Source organism: Phoca vitulina, unplaced genomic scaffold (genome assembly GCF_004348235.1).
Source record: "Phoca vitulina isolate PV1807 unplaced genomic scaffold, GSC_HSeal_1.0 scaffold62, whole genome shotgun sequence".
In the NCBI taxonomy this organism is placed as follows: Eukaryota; Metazoa; Chordata; class Mammalia; order Carnivora; family Phocidae; genus Phoca; species Phoca vitulina.
In genome coordinates, this window is record NW_022589765.1 from 2,228,226 (window position 1) to 2,252,677 (window position 24,452).

A 24,452-nucleotide genomic window follows, 5' to 3' on the forward strand; every position below is an offset into this window, starting at 1 on the left:
GCCCTCTTTCAGATTCAAAGTTGTTTCCTTTAATCCTTTCAGGTGGTTCGTTGTCCAGTCTCAGGTGGTTTTCTTCCATGCCTGTGCCATTCAGGACTCCAGTGACTAATGGGGGCTTGGAGTGGGGGAGCTCTGCAGGTCTCTGGAGTTCTCTTTCTATGCAGCTCTCTCCTGTTTGGTACTCTGTACTGCAAACTCTAGCTGTCTTGTCTTTCCTGGACTACCAGGTCCATCTCCTCAACTTAGAGAAGCTGCTGGGATCCACCTATGTTCTCCCTTCCTGTGTTGAGGCCTGGAAACTCTTTGCAGACAGTAAACTGAGGCAACCATAGGGTTCATCTCGTGCATTTCCCTTATCTCAGGAATCACTCTCCTTTGTTGCCCAACATCTAAAACATGGTCATTTCCTATATTTTATCTGGTTTTTGTTGTTATTGTTTCAGGTAGGAGAATAAATTTGGTCCCCCAATAAATTTGGTTCTATCTTGACTAGAAGTCAAGAATTTAATGTTTTAAGGTTTCAAATTCTCTAGAATTTAGTGTTTTCCCATAAATAGAATTCACATTCAGAAGTCCATAATGAGTGTCCTAAGAGTCCTTTCTATAACCTTTGCCCATTTGGAGAGTTTCTTCTTTTATATTCCTGAAAAACACATTTCATGAAAACAGTCTTTTCAAGGAGCCACCTACTCACTCCAGGACACTCTCCAGATCTGCCAAGATGGTAATTCCTATCTGGTAAATGGGATGAAACTGATGGATGAGAAGGATGAAAGAAGTTCCCATACAAGCTAGCTGAAAGATCGTCTTTACCAAGGCTTTTAGACTGGTTCTAAGAAGCTTCCCAGTTCTATACCCTGGGGTATATTTTGAAGAATTTTAATAGGGAGTCATTTCCCAATTCATTAAGCCAAACAATATAGTGAGGGCAGCTTCCTTTGTGATACTATTTCAGTCAGAAGACAATAGAGAGAACGTGCTCTCCATTAGTCTGATATTGCTATAAATTGTTTTTCCTGAATCCACAGCCAGTGGGCTGCTGTCTCTCTCTTCTTGGCAAATTTGTGGAGCATCTATCATTTGAAATGCATAGCTGATTTACCAAAATAGCAATTTTTCAATTTGCATCAGTAGGCATTGTTTTATGGTAAGCAAAACTATCTCATATGCATTGGAATTGTATTCACAAATTTAATCCTTTCAAGAGTGCTTCCCTATTAACTACTGATTTTAAAACTTCAGTATTTAATTATCAATCCTTGACTAGAATTATTCTAGGGCCTGAGGGGATGACAAAACTACATTGTATTTATGTAGTCCTTAATAAATCATACAACGCTTTGTGGAAATGATCTTATTTGATTTTGAAAGATACTAAAAGTTTAGAAAACACTATAGGATCTGGAGGTCTGATTTAGCAAGTAATACAGATGATGCACATGTAGGGAAAAAAAAAATACAGTCAGGTATAAAAATATATAGTAAAGATTAGAAATGCGGTGGATGAGGGTAAGATTATTGGGAGAGGGGAGGGGAAAGTTGGAGAATTCTTTGTGAAGGTCCCGACCCAAGGCTGGATATTAGGAATCAGATTAGTGAAAAACCAGAGCGGGGGGAGGTACTGCAGGAGGTCAGCACGATGCGTCCAGAGATACACAGGCAAAGGAAATCGGGGCATCTTTGAAAGATGGTAAGGAGAACCCCCTAAAAAAGCAGAATGTAGTTTATTCAGTAGTTTTTTTTGTTTGTTTGTTTTGTTTTTTTTTAATAAACAATGACTCCTGTGCACAGTTCTATCTTGGTATCTTTACTCATTCATCACAAAATAAATGCTTACAGATTAGTGTAGAATGTTACAGAAGTCACATTGTTTGCTTTTCTAAGTATGGTTTGAAGCACTCACAAGTGTTTTTTGTGGTTACTTAACTCTTTAGTTCACTCATCTCGCTTCTGTAAGTGGACTTGTGCCGCAGATTAATGCCGTTTAAAATTCACATGCACACACACATTAAACAAACAGCTTCACATGCTTCGTGAACATAATGAAAATGCAAAAGTATACCTGGAAGGCCACGGTGGTCAATAAGAATTCAGGCTCCAAAGTGTTATGAACAGTCAGAAAATTGGACCAACAAAGGTAAGAAATGAGAAATTTTTAGGGCCATTGAGCACCATGCATTTTCAGTGTTCAGTAGCCCTGAAAATTTCTCATTTAGGCCAGGAAGTTTCTGTCTCATTCGAAATGTTGAAATAAAGGGAACATGCACAGGCTCTCATTGATCTAAATTTCTGTTGAAGTCCAGGCCCTCCCACCATCTTTTCTAGCCCCTGATTATTTTTTCCAGACTCTTGTTTCGAAGGCAGTAGAGCAAGCCTCACATTTTTCATTGTAGGGGGACCTGCTGTGTATTAGCGTCAGAGCAAGTTCGCCCATCTCCTGTGAGTACACTCTAACTGGGCCCTGCACTGACGTGAATATTAGTTCAAGAAAATAGGCAGAAGTTGCTTCTTTCCATATCAAATGTCCTTCCTTCTCAGATTGCTGAAGGATGTTCTCCTATCTCTCTAAAGATGATTTCTCCAAAGAAATCCCTTTGGATTTCTTCCAGGTTCCTACCTCATCTCCCTTCCTTTTGACTTTCTGTTACAATTCTCTATCCTTCTCTGGTTTGAGCCATTTTTAAAGATTTCCAACTTGGTGTGCTCCTGAGAGCATCCTTTTTGGCATTAACATCGTCTGTTAACTGTTTTCTGGGTTGGCTCCGAGCCCGTATTGTTCACAAAGCATGAACATTTCTACTTCAGGCTTTTAACTCTGCCCAGATTTTTTGCTGTGCTTGTCACTGTACTGACAGATGGAGAAATCTTGAAAATTAAATAGGGCATAATTGGTAGGTCCTGAGTACCGAGATAATGGGTACATTTGAAACCGTGAGGGGGGATATTAGGCTTAGGAAGCTTTGCTGTTTTCTTTAAGTCCTCTGATAACCACAGGCTCCAGATGTACATGTGGGAGCGCTCTTTCTCTGCTGTGCCCCAGAAAAGACCGATAAGCCCTCAGCAGAAAAATAAAGGTCATGTCTGGGTGGTGTGCCTTTATTACTTTGTTGTCATTTGTACCTTTAACAAAGCTCTCTGTGGAACTTGCCAAAGGACATGACATGGTCCTGTTAACTCACTCTGCTCAGTGCCTAGTACCGTACTGTGCATTCGGTAAAGCTTTTTCATGAAGTAAGTGAAGAAGAAATTAAATTGGGCTAATTTTCTAAGACTAGGAGAAATCAGAGAAGTCTGTTTTGTTTTGTTTTCTTGACTTGAAATTGAGTGGGTGTTCAGTGGAGCTGTGTTTAAGTAAACTTACATGAACTGATTGTTTGACAATTTGATAGGATTTTATTTTCAAACCCACTACACTGAGAAACACAAAGTGGTACCCAGTAGGGAAATGTGTCCTTTCTGGCGTTGCTCACTTCTTTCCCTCCCTCCCTTCCTTCCTTCTTTCCTTCCTTCCTTCTTTCCTTCCTTCCTTCCCTCCTTCCTTCTTACCTTCCTTCCTTCCTTCCTTCCTTCTCTTGTTTAAGATTATAATAACTCATTATATTTTTCCCTAGAGCCAGTAATGAATTATTAGCGATACTATTTAATTGTGTGACTTTTTATTCATTATGCTATAGAGTACTGTTTGCAATAGCCATGTTTATAAACTGACAATTTTATATTTGATGAATAATTATTTACTCAGTTGATTTTTTTTACATTATGTATTTTATATACTCTATCGCTAATCTTGCAACTCACAGTGGATACCTAAGCTGTATCAGGACTTTAATATTGCAAGACTCGTAATCATGACACAAGATCTTATTTAGCTAACATGTATGATTATCCTTCACAATAGAACTGTGAATAGTACCTTGACTTATAAAACCACTCTTTCCCCATTTGTAAATATTAACCCTTCCACATTTTGCCATAACAGGGTCAAGTTATAATTACAGAATTTTAGAACAAGGGAGTTACCCAGAGATTGATTTCCAGGTGGACCTGAATATTTTACAAGTGAGGAAACTGGGGCCCCAAGATGTTAAGTGACTTATCCAAAAACAACATGGCTAATTAAAAACACCTGCTTTTGCATGTAGTCCATAAGACTTCTTATGAGTCATAGTAATTAAAGCTAATAATTTTATCCCCTTCCCTCTTCCTTACTTTGGAAATGGACTACACTCTTTAGAAGTTATATCACAAATCACTCACATCATGGGTAAGATTAATCATGCTTTTTGACCTCCAATTATTTATTTGGAGTGTGATGCCTTAAAGCTCCCTTTTTAGAAGAAGTTTGGATAGGTGGAATTTTAAGGAAAATAAAGTCCTGAGCTTATCAAACTCAAAAATGGCATTTCTAGAAAAATGCTCATATAGATAACTATGACTTTCCCTTTCAAGTTTTGATAAATGGCTTCTCCAGGCTGAACACCTGAAGATCAATCCCTAGATTCAGAGAAAAAATTCAGTAGTTCATTTTACTGGGCACTTCATAGCATTTTAAAAAATATATTCATTTATTAGCATTAATAGTGGCTTAAAGTGAGCCTTTGTGCCAGATCCACTCAACTTAGTCTCATGATCCCCCAACTACAGAATGTTCCCTTTGATGCGGAAAGTTCATCAGCGTCATTCTTCATTTCCCTCCTTAAATTAGCTTTCAACTGTTATATTCCCAGGAAAAACGTGCTCCCTAGAGAATCACTGAGAAATCATCCATCAGTTAGCCTTGATGGCTTGTTGGCTTAGACAAAAAGCAAGACAGCATTTTGACTACATTTTCATTCATGTTACATGTGCTTTCTTCCACGAGGAGGAAAAGAGTAGGGCCTGCTTCTAACTCGAGACCTGTGGCCCCATCTATGAAAATCAACTGATTCTCCAGTCTCCTCACTGTCCTATTTCTTGGTGGTATAAAATCCACTAAAAAAAATCGATAGAGGTATAATTCAAGTACAGTAAACTACACACACTTAAAGTGTACAACTGATAAACTTCAGCATGTATACACATGTGAAACTATTGTCACAATCAAGAGAACAAACATGTAGATCATCCCAAATGTTTCCTTGTGTGCCTTTGTCCTATACTTCCCCCTCACTCTCTCCCTCGGGCAACTGCTAATCTATTCTTTGTCACTGTAGATGGGTTTGCGTTTTCTAGAATTTTATTGAAAGGGAAACATACATATAGACATGCTGTTGGTCTTCTTTCTGACAGCATAATTATTTTGAGGTCCGTGCATCTTGCCATGTATCAATAGTTCATTCATTTTTAGGACTGAGTAGTATTCCATACATCCTGTGTGTATAGATCTACCACAGGTAGTTTATCCTTTCAGCTCTTTTTTTTTTAAAGATTTTATTTATTTATTTGAGAAAGATAGCAAAAGAGAGAGAGAGCAGGAGCAGAGGGGAAAGGGAGAAGCAGTCTCCCAGCTGAGCAGGGAGCCCGATGTGGGGCTTGATCCCAGGACCCTGGGATCATGACCTGAGCTGAAGGCAGATGCTTAACAAACTGAGCCACCCAGGCACCCCTCCTTTCAGTTCTTTATGGACACTTGGGTTGTGTCTTCTTTTTAGCTATTGTAAATAAAGCTTATGAACAATCTTGTATATAATTTTGTTTGGACAAAAGTTTTCATTTCTTTAGGATAGGTATCCAGGAGTGCATTGCTCTCCTGTTAAGGATTACTTTACCTTTTCAGGAAACTGGCAAATTGCTTTCCAAAGTGGTTGTACCATTTTACTTTCTCACTAGCAGTGTATATGGTTGCTCCACATCCTTGCCAACACTTGGTGTGGTCGGAAGTTTTTTAGCCATTATGGTTAGGGCTGTAGTGATATCTCATTGCAGTTTTAGTTTACATTTTCCCGATGACTAATGATGTGGAGCATCTTTTCAGTTGCTTATTGGTTATCTGTATACCTTTTTTTGTGAGGCATTTATTCAAATCTTTTGCCCCCTTTAAAAATTGGATTTCAACTGTATTGATTTGCTCAGATTTTGTCTCTTACAAGACTGCAATATAGGTTTTCCTTATAGTAAAATTTAAATACATGTTTGTGAAGCCCCAAGTACTTCATTCACTTGGCAACATCTGTATCTGTTTATTCCTGAATTGTAATTTCTCATGGTACCAGTCTATCCATTTAAATCTTAGATATCCTAAGCTTGTACTTTCATTTCTCTTATGGTTAGCTTTTTGGTTAAGAATAGACCTATAATAAATCCAATTGAACTTCATCTTCTCTAGGGAATATGTAGTATTTTAGGTAACAAGGCTATATGTGCAAGGCTAAAAACAACCACTTAAGGTGCATTGTAAGAGCTTTATAGAAAATACATCCTATGGGAATTTTGAACACCACCAAGACTTTTGTGTATTTAAGGAAATAATTCACAGTGGTAATGTTGATTTCAAGAAAGGGAAGTGTTCACATCATTTACTGTAAGTAAGGGAAACGTTTTCTTTTCTTTCTCTCCTTTTATTTTTTTTAGACATTAAAAAAGCAACTGATAGCTTACTTGGATTGTTACTTTTTCTAATTATGTATCACCAAGGGAAGTGTACTTTTATCTGGTTGTATTTAATTAGAGAATTTGTGGTTTAATCTTTGTATTCAGATCAGACTATGGTTCCAATAGAAATCTTATGCAATTTTTTGATCATATTACACCACATTTCCTTAGAAGGGAACAAATCCATGTTCAGATTTCTTTTTGAATGGGAAATAAATCTCTTTAACAAAAAGGCACTCTTCTTACACTTGCCAGTGATCTTTATTTTTTAACCGTATCTAGTATTTTATTATACAGAATGTCAAATTGGCTGTGTATTTATTTTTATTTGCTCATCCTTTTCCAGTGAATGTCTTTACCATGACTCAGATGCTCATGTTGTAATCTTTGGAAAATAACATCTCAGTGCCATTGTATGAATGAAAATAAATGCAAGTCTGTGCTTTTGAAAGTAAATTTCCTAATTAGTGCCCTGAATCCATGGAAAATAAATGGGGACACTTCATAGCAATTCAATTCAAATGCTTTCTTTCTTGCATCTCCAAATAGAATTACAGCTGGTTGCTGCAGAATCTTTGGTAATGGCCCAGTAAGGTTGCTCTCTCACTTCGCCCCTTTTCCTGGCTCCCACTGACTTCAGGAAATATCCAGGGATGGAGTTTTCAAGGTGCGGTCCCAGGCTTTACCTGGGAACTTGTTAGAAATGCAGATTCTCCAGCCTTCCCCCAGACCTGCTGAATCAGAAACTGAAACTGGAGGGCAGGCACGGCAATCTGTGTGTTAAACAAGCCTTCCAGGTTATGATTCTGAAGCATCCTGAAGTTTGGGAAGCGTTGGTCTAGGGGAGGGAAAGAAGTTGTGAATGCAGGCCTATATAAAATTCCTTTCCTGCAGCTTCAAGCTGACAGGTTCATGATCAGGTTGCTGTAGCAACAATTGCACAGTAGGATTGGATAATGAAACACTGTGAAAATAAGAGGCATGAATATTAATTGGTCACAATATTCTAGATCACTAAGATTTATACTGGGCAAAATGGATTTTTACTTTTAGCCTTATGTCAAGGAGAAGCACAGTTTCCTGAGGTTATATGTTTGACAGGTGGAAACCATGCCTATTTTTAAAACATTACTCCTTTGGAATTTAGACAAATTTTTGTAGAAAAACAGAATTACTCTTAGAGACATGCAGCACAGAAATCATCAGTAATGTGCTTAGCAGTGACTTATAACCCTGAAAAAATTAATTTATAATTGAATTATCCTAATACATTATAGTAGCCTTCTCTGCCCACAGTATCTGTTTTGTAGAGCACAGTGCTGAGCACCTAATGGCTATTAAATAAGCATTAAGATTTGATTCATTAAACCCTTTTTTGGCAATTATATGTTACAAAAACAGCTATTTTTGAAACACATACTCATATTCTGCACTCTTCTTTCTAGTGTATGGTCTATCTAAATTCTAGCACTTTCTGTATTCAAAGAATTAAATTCATTTTAGGGTTTGCATTTTATTGATATGTGCTAGGGATTAGATGCACTCAGTTAAGCTTCTTCCTGGCCAAATGACATACCCTGTCTCTGATGTCAGTCTGAGAAAATCCTATATAGTGTACAACATCCCCGGATTACCTTATCTAAGTATTACATGGACATTTCAGATGATATATCTTGGCATGTGGTCATTTTTCATTAACTTATTAGGGACTGTTAAAGCATCTTTTCCCCTTTTTGACACCTTGCCATAATTGAATGCAAGATTGACTGTAAGACTGAATGCCTGATATTCATGCAATAAGTGGATGGGGTTTCGCCGGTGTCTAGTGGAAACCATGCCCAGGTGGGTGTTTTAGGAAAAAGGGATCTGTTGCTACCTGACATGGGCAATAGACAAATGATACCTACTCTCTGGACCTTATTTTCCTCAACTGTAAAAAGAGGGGATTCATTACAGCATCTCTAAGATCCTAAGCATTATAGAGATCTAAGACTTGGGGGAAAGGGTGGGGGGAATCCCAACCGTGAAGCCCTGCTGAGGTGTAATATACAATTGAATATTTTTTATGTATTTGTTGAAAGAATGAATGAAGCAGAATAATTAGCCTCAAGTAGGCCTCAAACTCCTTTGGAGACAATGGGAAATAATGACATTAAGCACTCATAGTTTCAGTGGTTAGGCTAATGTGTTTTGGGAAACATACTTTAGAGAAGTATGTTTAAATATGTAATGTTTTTCCCCAGATTTTTCACATTGAATTTTTTATTCTTAACCTTAATGTGTATGAAATACTTAGGAAAGCCAATAATTTTAATATTTTAAGCATAGCTGTGCTCTATAGATCATATATATTCTTCTTAGAAGAGAAATATCTTTTTTTTTTTTAAAGATTTTATTTATTTATTTGACAGAGAGAGAGCACAAGCAGGGAGAGTGGCAGAGGGAGAGGGAAAAACAGGTTCCCTGCTGGGCAGGGAGCCCGATGCGGGGCTCGATCCCAGGACCCTGGGATCATGACCTGAGCCAAAAGCAGACGCTTAACGACTGAGCCACCCAGGCGCCCCGGAGAAAAATATCTTTTAAAGGACAGCTTTCTACACTTTGCACTCCTTTGCACTCACTTATTTCATTACATTTTGTGCAACCTAAAATTGTAGCTATAAAGCTATTTTGGGCATGCTTTTTCCAGAGCCTTGTAAGAATCAACAGGAGCGTAATTTTAAGACACAGAAGTGCAAAATAAGCACAGAAGCCTAGCTACCATAAATAAAAAGGCCAGAATTCTAAGTTTGCAAAAGCACATAATTATTAGCAAGGGTGGAGGGAGGGGATAAGGACAAAAAGTAGAATTTTATCGGTTCTTTCTTCCTATTTCTAAACTTTTTCTCTGAACTTCGTTTCTTCTCAGAGATGGAATTCTGTGAAACTCCTCACACTCTGTGCTCTGGCTACCAGACAGACATGCACAGTGTTTCTCGGCATGGCTACCAGCTAGAGATGGGCTCTGATGTGGACACGGAGACGGAAGGGGCGGCCTCACCTGACCACGCTCTGAGAATGTGGATACGGGGGATGAAATCAGAACACAGTTCCTGTTTGTCCAGCCGGGCCAACTCTGCACTGTCCTTGACTGACACAGACCATGAAAGGAAGTCGGATGGGGAGAATGGTAATAGAACTATCTATACTGTTTAAGTAAAACCCAGAGAAAATGCGGTTTTTAGCCTTTGATTTGTTTTCCTTCCCTATGTCTGCTTATCTTTCATGTACTGTGCAACTTAGAAATGCAGGTTAGTGGGTTCCCATGGACAAGGTATGTACCCAAGTATCTGGCAAATAGACACATTTATTTATAATGATAGATAAAATGCTTTTTATTTCTGGTGATCCCCCAAGGGAAATAATCTCATGTCGTCAGCGATATTGTGCATGTCGTATTTATTACTCACCTTTTATTTTCAGCTTTATTTTCCAGTGCACTACTAGTGGTGTTTATTATAGAAAGTACTCATTTCATGTATTTTGGCTTTATATCAATATATGAACAATGAGATGAATGACTGTATAGCAAGCATGTTCTGTATGTGCTATCTTAATTCAGATTAACCTGTCAAGTGTACAGACAGATTCAAATTCACCAGGTTAGACTGAAACAATTAAAAAAAAACCCAGAAGGTAAATTAACTTCAGCCATTTGCCAGACAGGAAGTAATAATACAGTATCATTAAATTGTAATTATATATTCTTTTCTTACAACTTTTAGAAACAGAAAAGTTTTGTCTTTTTGATTTGTTGGGAAGAGGTTAGTTTATTTTACTTCTGTTCCTCTGTCCCTACTCTTATGGAATCCTTTCATAAAAAGCACATTAATACTTATTAAACACATTAATCTGGACTCTTCATCATTCTGTTTGTCTAAACTTCATAGGTGCCATTACCGTGACCACAGGCCTGCTCTGTGAGCAGTGACTAATTAGTATTTTCTCAGGTGGCAGAGAGGTAGCCAACCGTCCTATACCTACAGCTTTTTCTATTCTGTCCTCCTCTGCCTGGTTCAGCCCATAGGGGACAGTGGCCACAATGATACAATCAGGAATGACCATTTGCCCACTAGTTAAAATATCATTTCCTTAATGATAGACCATAACATTTTGTAATATCACCAAGTATCCTTGGGGTCTTGATTTTGTTTTAGTTTATTTTCATGTATGTATGTATGTATATATGGCTAGCTTTGGCCAAGAGCGAGGAGGGGAATTATGGAAATGAGAAGGAAACATAGATGATCTATGTATGCATAGTCATGTAAGTGAAAGAGCATTAGGATGGAAGTTATGAGACCTTGGACTGGTCTCTAAAGTTTTCTGGGCTTCAGCTGTGAAACAGAAAAACTAATGACCAAATTTATGTGAAAAGGGGTGTTAAATGATCTCCTGCATCACCGAGACTTCTTGTTGTCCTTCCTGTCACTCCTGACATATGAAGTAATATAGCCAGTTCACTGCATCGAAACATTAAAATAAAAGAAATTTCTCCATGGGTTTCCACCATTCTTCCACTTCTGTAAGACCCTAGGTGTATGGGGTTTCTTTTGAGGTAATGAAGTAATTCTGGAATTATATATTGGTGATGGTTACAGAACTCTGTGAAAGTACTAAAAACTACTGAATTATACATTTTAAGAAGGTGAACATTATGACATGTGAATCATATTTCATTGAATCTGTTACTGAAAAAATACTACCAGATGAAGGATATGGGCTAAAGATTGAAGAATCCCAGCTGAGTTGGATAAGGATTAATTCGTAAAATGTTTGATATTACAGGTTTTAAATTCTCTCCTGTTTGTTGTGACATGGAGGCTCCAGCTGGGTCTACTCAAGGTAAGTGTTTCCAAATATTTGACCACTGATTATTTTTGCCTCACCCCATCCCTGACACCCACCCCACAAAGTGGAACCCTGCCCTCCTGACAAACAACTCACAGGGCTGGTTATTTAACCTGTCAAAGATTAGTTCATTGGCTGCTTACTGGTTTGCTTTCCTCTGGAAAACTTCATGTCTGTATGTTGGTAGTGAAGAGGAGGTGAGGCAGGAGCTGGGGACAAGGACAAGACAAGATCTAAGTTGGGATAGGGAAACATTATTTAGCATGGAGGTGAAGATTTTAAATCAAGTTGAGTTGGGTTTGGCCTCATGATTTCCTACATTATCTATGATTTTTTGCATGGCTTTAGTCATTAATTTAATCCAGATATTGTCATAACTTTACAACACCTAGCAAATGGCTTTGATCTTTTCCTTCAGATGCTACGGCTTGGGTTTAGAATCCTGCTATATCCATGTCATCAATTATAAATAACACCTTCGGTGAAAGAAATGTTGTTCATTCTTCCCTGTAAACCTCTGTTTATACTGTATCAGTTTTTCAGTGAGGGGATATTGGTGTCCTTTTTACTTTTGTCTTCATTGCGCCCATTAAGTTTTGCCTCTTTTTGCGAGGCATACTGAAAGCAATATTTATAAATGATTTTGATGAAATCAAAATCAGATCTTCACATCTGACCACAGGGCAGTGACTCAAAATTGGAAGGTGGCCAGGGGAAGGGATCAGAGGAAAGATATATCAGAATGAGCTTTATCAAAATGCACATTATCTTCCCCTACCCCACCATGAGAACTGCTTACTGGGGTGAGCCACTATATTGTATTACTGAGTCTTATTCCTTGGATGTATTAGGGACTTTCAAGAATGAAACTATTCAGTTTCATTTGGCCCTCAGTCTAATCAACTATCTATCTACCTTGATCATGAAATACTATTTACTGAGACAGAGTTGGAAGACGCAGGAGTAAGGGACACGCATCCTATCTTTTCCTTGTAGGTTTATTTTCCTTATGGTTTATTTTAGGAACTGGATAGGGTATCACAAAATTGGGCTGGGCTGCCAAGGAAAACCAATGATCCAGTCTGCTAAAAACTCATCCTTACTGCAAGACTCTATTGGCCCAATATGTACCTCCAAGAATGATGTCAACTTTTGAGAGGCAGTGGAGCATAGTGATTATAAGTTTGGACTGTGGAGCCAGACAACCTAAGTTTAAATCCCAGCTGTGTGACCTTGGGAAAGTTATATGAAGTTTCTGTGCCTGAATTTCATCATCTGTAAAATAAGGATAATGTTAATGTCTACCATGAGGGTTTTGTGACGATTGAATAAATTAATGTATATAAAGATTTAGAATAGTATTTGTAACACATAAGTACAATTTGAATGTTCACTATTATTATTGATCAGCACTTCGATTTCCAAACACACTTTTGGTATCTTTATCTGATATCATCCTCATGATCACTCTGCGAAATAGATTCTCTTATTATCCAGATTTTACATAGGAGGAAGAGTTAAAACAGAAATTCAGAAACCAGCTAGCTAAGTGCAACTGATTATTTTCCAAATAGCCATTCCTTTCCTTCCTTAACTCACATATAATGTGAACTTAAACAACTTTTCCCTTCTTGGTGAGAGTTCTATACATCTTATGCTGACTCCTACTACTAATTTTCAATAAAGAGTATACAGTTTAGAGTCTTAATTTATGACCTATAGTATGATTTCACCAATTTGATTCTATAAATTTTCAATCAGTGATAACCAGGCTTGAGCAGTCTTCAACATTTCCCTAGGTTCTCACAGAGAAGGTTTGAGTTAAGATGAGAGTATAAATGCTTTTTCTAAAAGCATATTAATTTGAAGAAATAGTTATTTTCAATGAATTGAACTTGATGTTTTTGTGCAACTGTTGCTATTTATTTCCCATTGATCTCATCCATTCATGGAAGGAGGCCTAGAAGGGCATCTTTTTCATTAATCTGACTTTGTACATACTATATTTGAAAAGAGTAAAATGGCATAAAATTTTTAAGATTTATATATTTTACTGTCTGAGACTCCATGCCACCCCATCCCTGTGCCTCAGTTCGTGTCAGTGACACTTTCTTTTAGTTCTGTCTTCCTATACATTCTGATTTTGAGATTATTGATGATGCAGTAGGCACAGTATCATAGACCAGCTCAGGATGATTTAAGCCTCACTCCTGTAAATGTGGGAGAAAAGTGGAGATAGGGGAAATTGTTAATTTGGGTGAGTTATTCAACTGAGAAAGATTCTGAGACATGATTTCAAGGATGCTTTCAATTCTGTCCATCCTAGATTATGACTTGGATTTCCTACTTACATTTCCAAAATCATGTCTAGAAGGACTTGTTTCTTTCATTTCATTAATTGGTTAAGCTTTTCAAAATATTTATTTTTTCTCATTTTCATAAACTCTATTTGGTTACCCTTAATTGAATTTAAGTCTCCAACATGCTATAACCTATGAAGGATTAAAATAAATAACCATCCATTTTAGCATGAAACGCTTGGACTGAGCCACCTGAAGCACAGGGGAAGGGAGGGAGAACATTGGGTAACAGAAGGGAATCCAGATTTCTTAGCTTTCATAGGGCAATCAGAACACTAATGGAGTTTTGTTTCCATCCCCTCAAATTTGTCCTAAGTAAACCTTTTGTTGTCTATTGATGCTTAATGGTCTGTTTAGGAAAAATGCAGACTTACTCAAGTTAGCTTCATCCTGAGGCCTGTGAGCAGGACACATTGATATCAACCATACCTCTTTATTCATTTTACCCCCTCACCATTCCCGTTTCACCTTACTACCAACATTGCTCTGAGGAAAAAATAAAACTGAGAGGCAATATATTTTTGTAGCTCTTCTCTGATCTTACAAGGATAGAAATGCTGGTGGGTCAAACCTCTGGTCCTCTAATACACAACTCTGCCTCTGACAGGCGATCCAACGGGCATTTCCTCTTAGAAGGATTCGGCAGTCCTAGTTGAGGCTCAACCTCAGCGATTAGGGTACCCCTCATAATTACATTTGACTCTATCTCAGACTGTAGGAATAAACGATATAGGCAGCTAAATTTGGGTAATCAATTTCCAAGAATAGGTTTTTCACATATGGCCTAAATGAAACAGTTAGATTATAAAAAGTGAAAATGAAATTGCGTATCAAGAAGCTAAACGGAGAGAAACAGAGAAAAAGCATTCTGAACCTGTAACTAATAAAGTATACAGATGGTCCCCGACTTATGATGGTTTGACTCACATGCTTTTGACTTTATGGTGTGAGAAAGTAATACTCATTCAGTATTAACTGTACTTTGAATTTGAATTTTGATCTTTGCCCGGAGTAGCGATATGCAGTACAATCCTCTCCTGATGCTGGGCAGTGGCAGGCACAGCCCCCAGTCAGCCACGTGATCACAAAGGTAAACAGCCAATACACTTACACCCATTATGCACCTATACAACCATTCTGTTTTGTGTTTTTTTTTCACTTTCAGTACAGTAGTCAATAAATTACATGAGTTATTAAACACTTTATTATAAAATAGGCTTTCTTTGAGATGATTCTGCCCAACAGCAGGCTAATGTGAGTGTTCTGAGCAAGTTTAAGGTAGGCTAAGCTATGGTGTTCAGTAGGTCAGGTGTATTACATGCATTTTCAATTTACAGTATATTCAACTTACGATGGGTTTATCAGGCCATAACCTCATTGTAAGTCGAGGAAGATCTGTAAATTGTGAAGAAATTATTTATAGCTATATTCTTGTTTATAGTGATATTTCTGTGCAAGCCATATTTATTGAGTGCTTACTCGCTGCTAAGCTCTGTACTGGAGACTGGGGATATATAAAAGATGACCAGTATACAATCCCCAATCTCAAAGAACATATAGTCTAGTGGGGGGGATGGATGCCCTGTTAGTTAGGATTATTAGTCATTATTATTTATTACGGTTATTGCAGGGAACAGAAACCAACTTGAGATAGCTTACACAAAAAAACCACATTTATTTAAAAGGGCATGAGAATGCTTCATGGGACCAGGGCAAGAGAGTGGCTAGACAGCAGGAAGGAATTAGATCAGAAGAATTGCCTGCACTTTGCCTCTTGCTTCTGAATCCAGTTCCTTCGGTCCTGCCTCTGCAGGTTGACTTTCTCTAAATCTCCCATTTTCAAGACACACCCGAAACCTCATACAATTCCTCAGTTTATATTTCTTCTGTTCAGAAAAGATGTTGAAATTAACCTGATATTTTTCAGTGCCATTTCTAAATTCCAAGGAGACAGAATAATTTTCCCAGCTTGAGTCAGATATCTACCACTGGTTCCATCAGCTACACCCAAGGAATGAGGTCAGTAATACAAATGTTGCTTTGTGGGAACCCAGCCACTGGGTTCTTGGAGCAATTCTCAATGCAGGGCAGTCAGAGCCAAGTGGGCACATATACCCAAAGAGGTCTATTAGAAAGGAGAAGGAGCTAATTTTAATGCAATCCAGTTAGTACTGTGATAAAGATATGTGCAGCTTGCTATGAGAACGCAAGTGATCTCAAACCATTTATTACAGTAAAAATGGTTATATTAATGCAATCTAAATAAACTGTGCTCTCCATAGAGTGTGTGGTTAAGAACATGGTCTATGGTATAAGGTAGACCTAGGTTTGTGCCCTGTTTCATCCATTTACCTGCTGTGTGTCCTTGAATAGTTAACCTAAAACTCTCCAAGCCTCAGTTTCCTTGTCTGTCAAGTGGAGATATTACCTATGCAGTTTTTGTGTGTGTGAGGATTAAATGAGAAAATGAATATATTGCTCTTCACAATGTGCCTGTCATATGTTAAATGCACAGTCAGTGTTAATTGTGGTTGTTTTCTATCATTCAGCAAGAATGTATTATGCACGTATTGTGGGGTAAGTGCAATGAGGTGAAGGCTCTCTTGGCAAGGATTAGCCAGACCTGCCATGTGACTTCTGAAACATCTAGTGTCCCAAGAAACTCTAGCCTAGCAGGGTCTAGCCTATTTGCTCCTCATTTCCATCTGGGTAAAATGCCATGCACTTGTCTTACCTTCAATAAGACATCATTTCCGTAGCCAACAATCTTGTTCTGCCAAGTATAGAAGACTGTAAGCAGAAATTCAATGAAGTACTTCAGACCTGGCTGAAGGTTCACTTGTACCATTGTTTTCCTGTTGTCATTGTAATAGCTCCTTAAGGTAGAGCTGGGATTTCAACTACCCAGAAGCCCTGTTGATTTCCACGATTGTTGGGCAGCTGAGCTCCCTATATGCTTCTCAGGAACTTTACAGGTAAGGGATTATCTGATATAATCCCATAATAGCCAAAAAATCCATTAGTACTGCTCCCTGTTGTTTCTGTACTGCATACCACAGAAAGCTGGTAATATACCATGTGCTACCAATAAACGCCATACTATCACAGCCATGCATATGGTGTTCTCAGACCCTAAATTGCTTCCTCGGAACAGCAGGAGTTGTGAAAAAACAGCTAGTCTAACACCTGGGTTTCTTGAATGACATGTAATAGTTACACCCAAATGAGGAGTCATTCCTTCTGATATTTGACCATGTGGGGCCATTCAAGTACATTTAATGGAGGGAATTTGTTTGTTTGTTTTACATTTCTTTCCTTTGCTTTTTTGTTTTCCCCTGGTAATGTAAGTTATACAGGACACTTCCATAGCAATGATAACAGTTCCTCGGGAACCATCTGAATGTCAAAGGAAGTATGTGAAACAATGCAATGACTTGGTAATAGCTTTGGCAGGAGCCCTGTCATATAACTGACATCCTAATGGCTCTGTTGGACCCATTAGGCATGTATAAGACAGTGCAGTTGACTTTGTAATGGCTCCTTTGGAGATGTTACACGATCAGAGGAAGTGTGTAAGTCACTGAGATTACTTTATGTGTGCGTGAGACACTTCTGTGGTGACTGTGATACTCTTACAATTGGAAACAATTTTGATGTTATTGAAATTCAAGCCATTATAAAGTTAGATATAACAAGCTCGTATTTTCTTTTTTGTAGGTTATTTTAACTGTATTTTTTGTAGTTTTGAAGTTATATCAGCTGATGGTTTAAAAATTAAAACAGTAAAAACAAGTTTAAAGTGAAAAATCCTTCTCCCTCTTACACTTCAGGTGCCACTCTTGAGAGGTAGCCAGTGTTAACAGTGTATTATGTATCATTCCCCAAATGTCCTGTACATGTACAAACGGGAGAACATACTATGGAAAGTCTAATAATTTCTTCTAATTAATATTATATCTTGGACATTCTCCGATATTTGTAATATATAGATCTGTCTCGCTCTTTTTAATGGTTGTGTAGTCTGTTTCTGTATCATTTTTTTATTTAGTTAGTTCCCTTATTCGTGGACATGTAGATTTCCAATGCTTTGTCATTAAAAACAGTGCTGCACTTAACATCTTTGTACACATCTTTTTGCACACCTATTGGATAATTTCGTAGAAGTAGAAATGATGGGTCAAGGATATGTACATTGAGCATTTTTTATAGATATTACTAAATTTCCCCTTTAAACAGCCAATTTATCTTCCTACTAATGCACCTGTTTTCCCATATCCTTATCAACACTGACAATGATGAAAAAGATTTCTTTTTTTAATTTTTATTATTATTATTTTTTAAAGATTTTATTTATTTATTTGACAGAGAGAGACACAGAGAGAGAGGGAACACAAGCAAGGGGAGTGGGAGAGGGAGAAGCAGGCTTCCTGCTGAGCAGGGAGCCGGATGTGGGGCTTGATCCCAGGACCCTGGGACCATGACCTGAGCCGAAGGCAGACGCTTAATGACTGAGCCACCCGGGCGCCCCGAAAAAGACTTCTAATACCCAATCTGCTAGATGAAATATGGTATCTTTTTGTGCTATTACTTTGCATTTTATTTATGAGGGAGCTTGGGCATCTTTTTATATGTTAATGGACCATTTGCATTTCTTTGGTTCTGAATTTTCTCTTGACATCCTTCACCTATTTTTCTATTTGAATTTTTGTATTTCTTACTATTTTTCAAGAACACTTCGTATATTAAGATTAAAAATCCTTGGTGTCACATATTATGCATGTTTCTTAGTTTGTCATTTGCCTTTTGAAATAGGTTCACAGGATGTGTGTGTGTGTGTGTGTGTGTGTGTAGATGTAGAGCTTTATTTTTTTAAGTGGTCAAATTCAATCATCTGTACTTTATGACTTATGGAAGTATATGTAGAAAGATGGATAGATGATAGGCAGATATATAGCTACCAACATTATAATGTCCCCAATTCTAAAAGCAAATGCTTGAAAATTTATTTTAACTTTGAACTAGAATCTAAGTATCTACATACAAATAATAACTCTAAATGTCTAGTATGTATACGTGTGGTATGCATCATGGATATATTTACATGAAATCAAACTTGAATGTAAAAGAAGTTAAATATAGTATGAGTAATGTAGACATTAAAATAAAATAGAATTATTTATTAGTCTTTGTAATTGATCTTGATATATTGTTTAACCACTTACTTCTTTAGTACATTAAATAATATGAAAGAAGCCAAAATGAATTAATGTGCCTACAGAATTAGCTTATCAATAGATTTTTTAAATTTTTTGAGTAAGCTCCATGCACAGCATGGAGCCCAAAGTGGGTCTTGAACTCACGAACCTGAGATCAAGACCTGAGCTGAGATCAAGAGTTGGACACTTAACTGACTGAGCCACCCAGGTGCCCCTATAGATTTTTTTTAAGAGGTTAGAAAATGTAACAAAAAATATGGTTGAGCATATACTCACTAGGAATAAATGACAGTACAGACGTACCTTGTTTTATTGTGCTTCACAGATAATGTGTTTGGTACAAATTGAAGGTTTTTGGCAACCCTACTTTGAGCAAGTCTGTCGGCACCATTTTTTCAGCAGCATTGCTAACTTTGTAACTCTGTGCCACATTTTGGTGCAAAATTTCAGACTTTTTGATTATTATTATTATATTGGTGATGGTGATCTGTAATCAGCGACTTTTGATGTTACTATTGTAATTGTTTTGGGGCACCACAAACCATGCCCATATAAGATGGTGAAATTAATCAATAAATGTTGTGTCTTCTCACTGTTCCACCAACTGGCCAGTCCTCCATCTCTCTCCCTCTCTTCCAGCCACCCTATTCCCAAGACACAACAGTACTGAAATTAGCACAATTAAAAACATACAACAGCCTCTAAGTGTTCAAGTGATAGGAAGATTATCACGTTTCTCATTTAAATCAAAAGCAAGAAATGATTAAACTTAGTGAAAAAGGCATATTGAAAGCCAAGATAGGCTGAAAGCTAAGCCTCTTACACCAGTTAGCCAAGTTGTGAATATAAAGGAAAAGTTCTTGAAAGAAATTAAAAGTGCTACTCCAGTGAACACACAAATGATAAGAAAGCAAAACAGCCTTATAGCTGATAGGGAGAAAGTTTTAGTGGTCTAGATAGAAGATCAAACCAGCCACAACATTCCCTTAAGCCAAAGTCTAATGCAGAGCAAGGCCCTAACTCTCTTCAATTCTATGAAGGCTGAGAGAAGTGAGGAAGCTGAAGAAAAAAAGTTTGGAGCTAGCAGAAGTTGGTTCTTGAGGTAAGAAAAGAAGCCATCTCCATAGCATAAGAGTGCAAGGGGAAGCAGCCAGGCCTGATGGAGAAGCTGCAGCAAGTCATCCAGAAGATCTGACTAAAATCATCAATGAAGACGGCTACACTAAACAGCAGATATTCAATGTAGACAAAACAACCTTCTATTGCAAGAAGATGCCATCTAGGACTTTCATAGTTAGAGAGAAGTCAGTGCCTACCTTCAAAGCTTCAAAGAACAGGCTGATTCTTATTAGATCTGAATTCAGCTTGTGACTTTAAGTTGAAGCCAATGCTCCTTGTTAACTCTAACTAATTTTTGGTAGAGTTATTAACATTTATATAACATATAACATATATTAACATTTCTAATATTTCACAACTATAAAATAGACATCTTTGTGATCAAAGCTATGGTCTGGTTCTACTTCCTTACAGCAGATTTCTACAAAGAAAATAACTGGGTTCAATAATGTTTACATTAAGGCCCAAGATACATATTATGAAATTATTTCTGAATTCATAGCCCCCCATTAGCAAAGCATGAAAACAGCAGTTTCATTGCTCCCTCACTTACATTTGGTGATTTACTTTAAAATATTTCTTGCCAATTTTTCGAAGGGTAAAAAAATGAAACTATGTATTTAAAATTACATGGCCCTTATTGATTCTGGAATTGAACCTTTTATCATCTCCTTTTTTTCTAATGACATTTCCTCATTTGTTAGTTGAGCTGATTTTTCCAATTATATATTATTTTAAATCTAGAACTAATGAGTAAATCTGAAAGTCATTTCATGGGGGGACAATAAAATACATAATCAAGGAAAGGGGAGAAGATAAAAAAATAAGCCTGTCATAATAACTCAGAAAAAGAGGAAATTGAACAATTCCTAGGAAACTACTATGTGCACCTCTTTGAAGATACACTTGAAAACCTGGGTGGAGTGGATGATTTTATAGGAAAAATATAAATGCCCAAAATTGGCCTTAGAAGATAGAGAAAATCTAAACTTTCTGATTTATATGATAGAAACAAAATTACCAAAGAACTACCCAAACCAAAAAAAGTAGCAGAATTAGTTTCATAGGCAAAACCTGCCAATCTTTTAAGGAATGTATCATTTCAGTGCTCCTTAAATATTTTCAGAGCATAACAAAAGTGAAAGCTTCCAAAATCTTTGAAAATTTTTTGGAAGCAAGAAAAGCTTTGAGGTCTAAAGCAGAAAAAGAAATCCCAAAATATAGCTACAAACCAATTATACTTGTGAATATTGATGGAAGCTTCTTAAATAAAATACTGACAAACAAAGTCCAGCAATGGAGTAAAAGAATAATACACTATAACTGAGTACAGTTCACTAGGAATGCAAGGATGGTTCACTATTAGGAAATCTGTTACTCTAATTTACTCTGTGAATAGATAAACCATATGAAAAATTGCTTAGATGCTAAAAAGGCATTTAATAAAATCGGGAGTTGTATTTATTTTTTTAAAGATTTTATTTATTTATTTGTCAGAGAGAGAGACAGAAAGTTAGTACACAAGCAGGGGGAGCAGCAGGAGCTGAGCAAGGAGCCCGATGTGGGACTTGTTCCCAGGGTCCTGGGATCATGACCTGAGCTGAAAGCAGATGCTTAACCAACTGAGCCACCCAGGCGTCCCCAGAGTTTTATTTAATAAACACATACTATTTACTCTCTGCAGACACTGTTCTAAGTATTTTACAGATATTAATGAGTTTAATTCTCACAACAACTCCATGACTTAGGTAGTAATAATATCTGCATTTCCATATGTAGAAATTGAGGCATAATGAAGATAAGTGAAGTCATTTTGCTAGTAAGTGGCAAAGCCAGGCTTCAAACCCAGGCAGTCTGATTCTAAACCCTTGCATTTAACCACTCTACTATACTGCTGCTCATCAATTTTTGATAGAGATTCTTATTTAAATATACCTGTATATTTATATAAATCTAATTTCTTAGATATAATTCTATTATATATGCTATTATAATTAATTATTACATTATAATGATATATAATTAAAATTATATGCTGCATTATAATTACAAACATAATTATAATAGCATATATAATATGATTATATATAATTACATGTAAATAAACATAATTATTTATAATTAAAAATATATATAATTCTGTAGCATGATGTCATGTTAAATCATTAAACCCAATTTTATTTTAAGTGAGGAAGCACTAGAAGGATTTCCATTTGAGTCAAGAGCAAAACAAGGATGTTCACTTTCACCAACTACTTTAAACAGTTATGAAGGTTGCAGCTGTCACCATTATTCATATATACAATGGAATATTACTCAGCCATCAGAAAGGATGAATACCCACCATTTGAATCGACACAGATGGAACTGGAGGGGATTATGCTAAGTGAAATAAGTCAAACAGAGAAATACAATTATCATATGGTTTCACTCATATGTGGAACATAAGGAATAGCACGGAGGACATTAGGGGAAAGAAGGGAAAACTGAAGGGGTGAAGGGGGAAAATTCAGAGGGAGAGATGAACCATGAGAGACTATGGACTCCAGGAAACTAACTGAGGGTTTTAGAGGGAAGAGGGGTGGGAGAATGGGTTAGCCTGGTGATGGGTATTAAGGAGGGCACGTGTTGTAATGAGCACTGGGTGTTTTACACAAATAATGAATCATGGAACACTACGACAAAAACTAATGATGTACTGTATGGTGGCTAACATAACATAATAATAAAAAAGAAAACAGAGAAATAAGAGGAATAAAATTAGAAGCAGTGAAGTAAATTATTTGCAGATTACATAATGTATGTTTACAAAAATCTATTAAAAGCAAACAGTAAATTAATACAAACAAAAATTCAAATTAATAGTTTTTCTCTGTATAAACCACAACCAATTAGAAAATATAGTTGAATAAATTATTAGTTTAACTTACAATACAATGGTGACAATCAAAATACCTAGGAACTAACTAGTAAAGAGTACACACATACACACACACACATGCACACATACGCTGCAATGCTATTGAGGAACATAGAAGGAGACATATATAAATGGAAAGCTATACCCTGTCCTTGGATGGTAAGTCTCAGCATCATAAAATTCTCCCCAAATTAATCTGTAATTCTAACATGCCTTCAATAGAAGTATTAGCCTTATAAAAACACTGACTTACTGGCTCTGATGTTCAAATGGAAAAAAAAAAAAAAACCCAAACATGTGAGAACAGTTTGAAAATATTTGGGAAAAAAACATAATGTTGTGATAGTAAGTTTGCCAGTTATTAAAATGTATTTAAGTTCATTTTAATTATACTAGTGTAGTGCTAGTATATGAATAAACAAAGTGTTAGAATGGAAGAGGAAACCCAGAAATTGACCCAAATATAGATGGTGGGGAGATGAACCATGAGAGACTATGGACTCTGAGAAACAAACTGAGGGTTCTAGAGGGGATGGAGTTGGGGGGATGGGTTAGCCTGGTGATGGGTATTAAAGAGGGCATGTTCTGCATGGAGCACTGGGTGTTATACGCAAATAATGAATCATGGAACACTACATCAAAAACTAAGGATGTAATGTATAGTGATAACATAGCATAATAAAAAAAAAGAAAAAAGGTGTCAGGACAATTAGGTAGCTATCTACAAAACAATAATATTGATTCTCTACCTCACTCCCTACACCAAAATAAATTCTAGATGAATTAAAATTTAAATATGGAAGTAATTAGTAGAAGGAAATATGGGAGAATTTTTTTCCTGACCTTGGAGTAGGGGAGGCTTTTCTAGATATAGGACATGAAAACAAGCTGTAAACAAAAATGTTGCCATGTTGTATTTGTAGCATCCAGAGACAAAGGGTTAATTTCCTCTTATGTAAAAAGTACTTACAGTCAATAAGAAAAAAAGCCCCAACAATAAAATGAAAAACAATTGATAGAGTCCGTAGAAAAGGAAATGAGAATGGTTCTTGGACATATGAAAAATGTTAACCTCACTCCTTAAAGAAATGCATAATAGAACCATAACTTATCATTTATCACCTCTCACATTGGTAATAATAACCAGTTAATAATATGCTTTGTTGATAAATGTGTATGAAATATTGATTATAGGAGTATAAATAGAGTCTCTATGAGAGGAAATTTGACAAAATCTAGCAAAAAGTCTACCTCCTTTGACTCAGTGGTTTTACTTTGCAGAATTTATCCTATAGATATTGAATGAGTATGCAGTGATATGTATGAGGATGTTTACAGTAGCATTGTTCAAAATAAGTCAAGCAAGATATCGATGAA

The 24,452-nt window shown here is 36.7% G+C and overlaps 1 protein-coding gene across 5 annotated transcripts in view; it reads left to right on the top strand.

The window, feature by feature from the left end:
- TENM1 (teneurin transmembrane protein 1) overlaps positions 1-24,452 on the top strand; it is a 775,694-nt gene that overhangs the window by 292,553 nt on the left and 458,689 nt on the right. For all 5 annotated transcript variants that reach the window (XM_032391374.1, XM_032391377.1, XM_032391378.1 and 2 more), the window contains 2 exons: positions 9,479-9,739; positions 11,398-11,454. In XM_032391374.1, the coding sequence (XP_032247265.1) occupies positions 9,479-9,739; positions 11,398-11,454 (318 nt within the window). The remainder of the gene's footprint in view (positions 1-9,478; positions 9,740-11,397; positions 11,455-24,452) is intronic.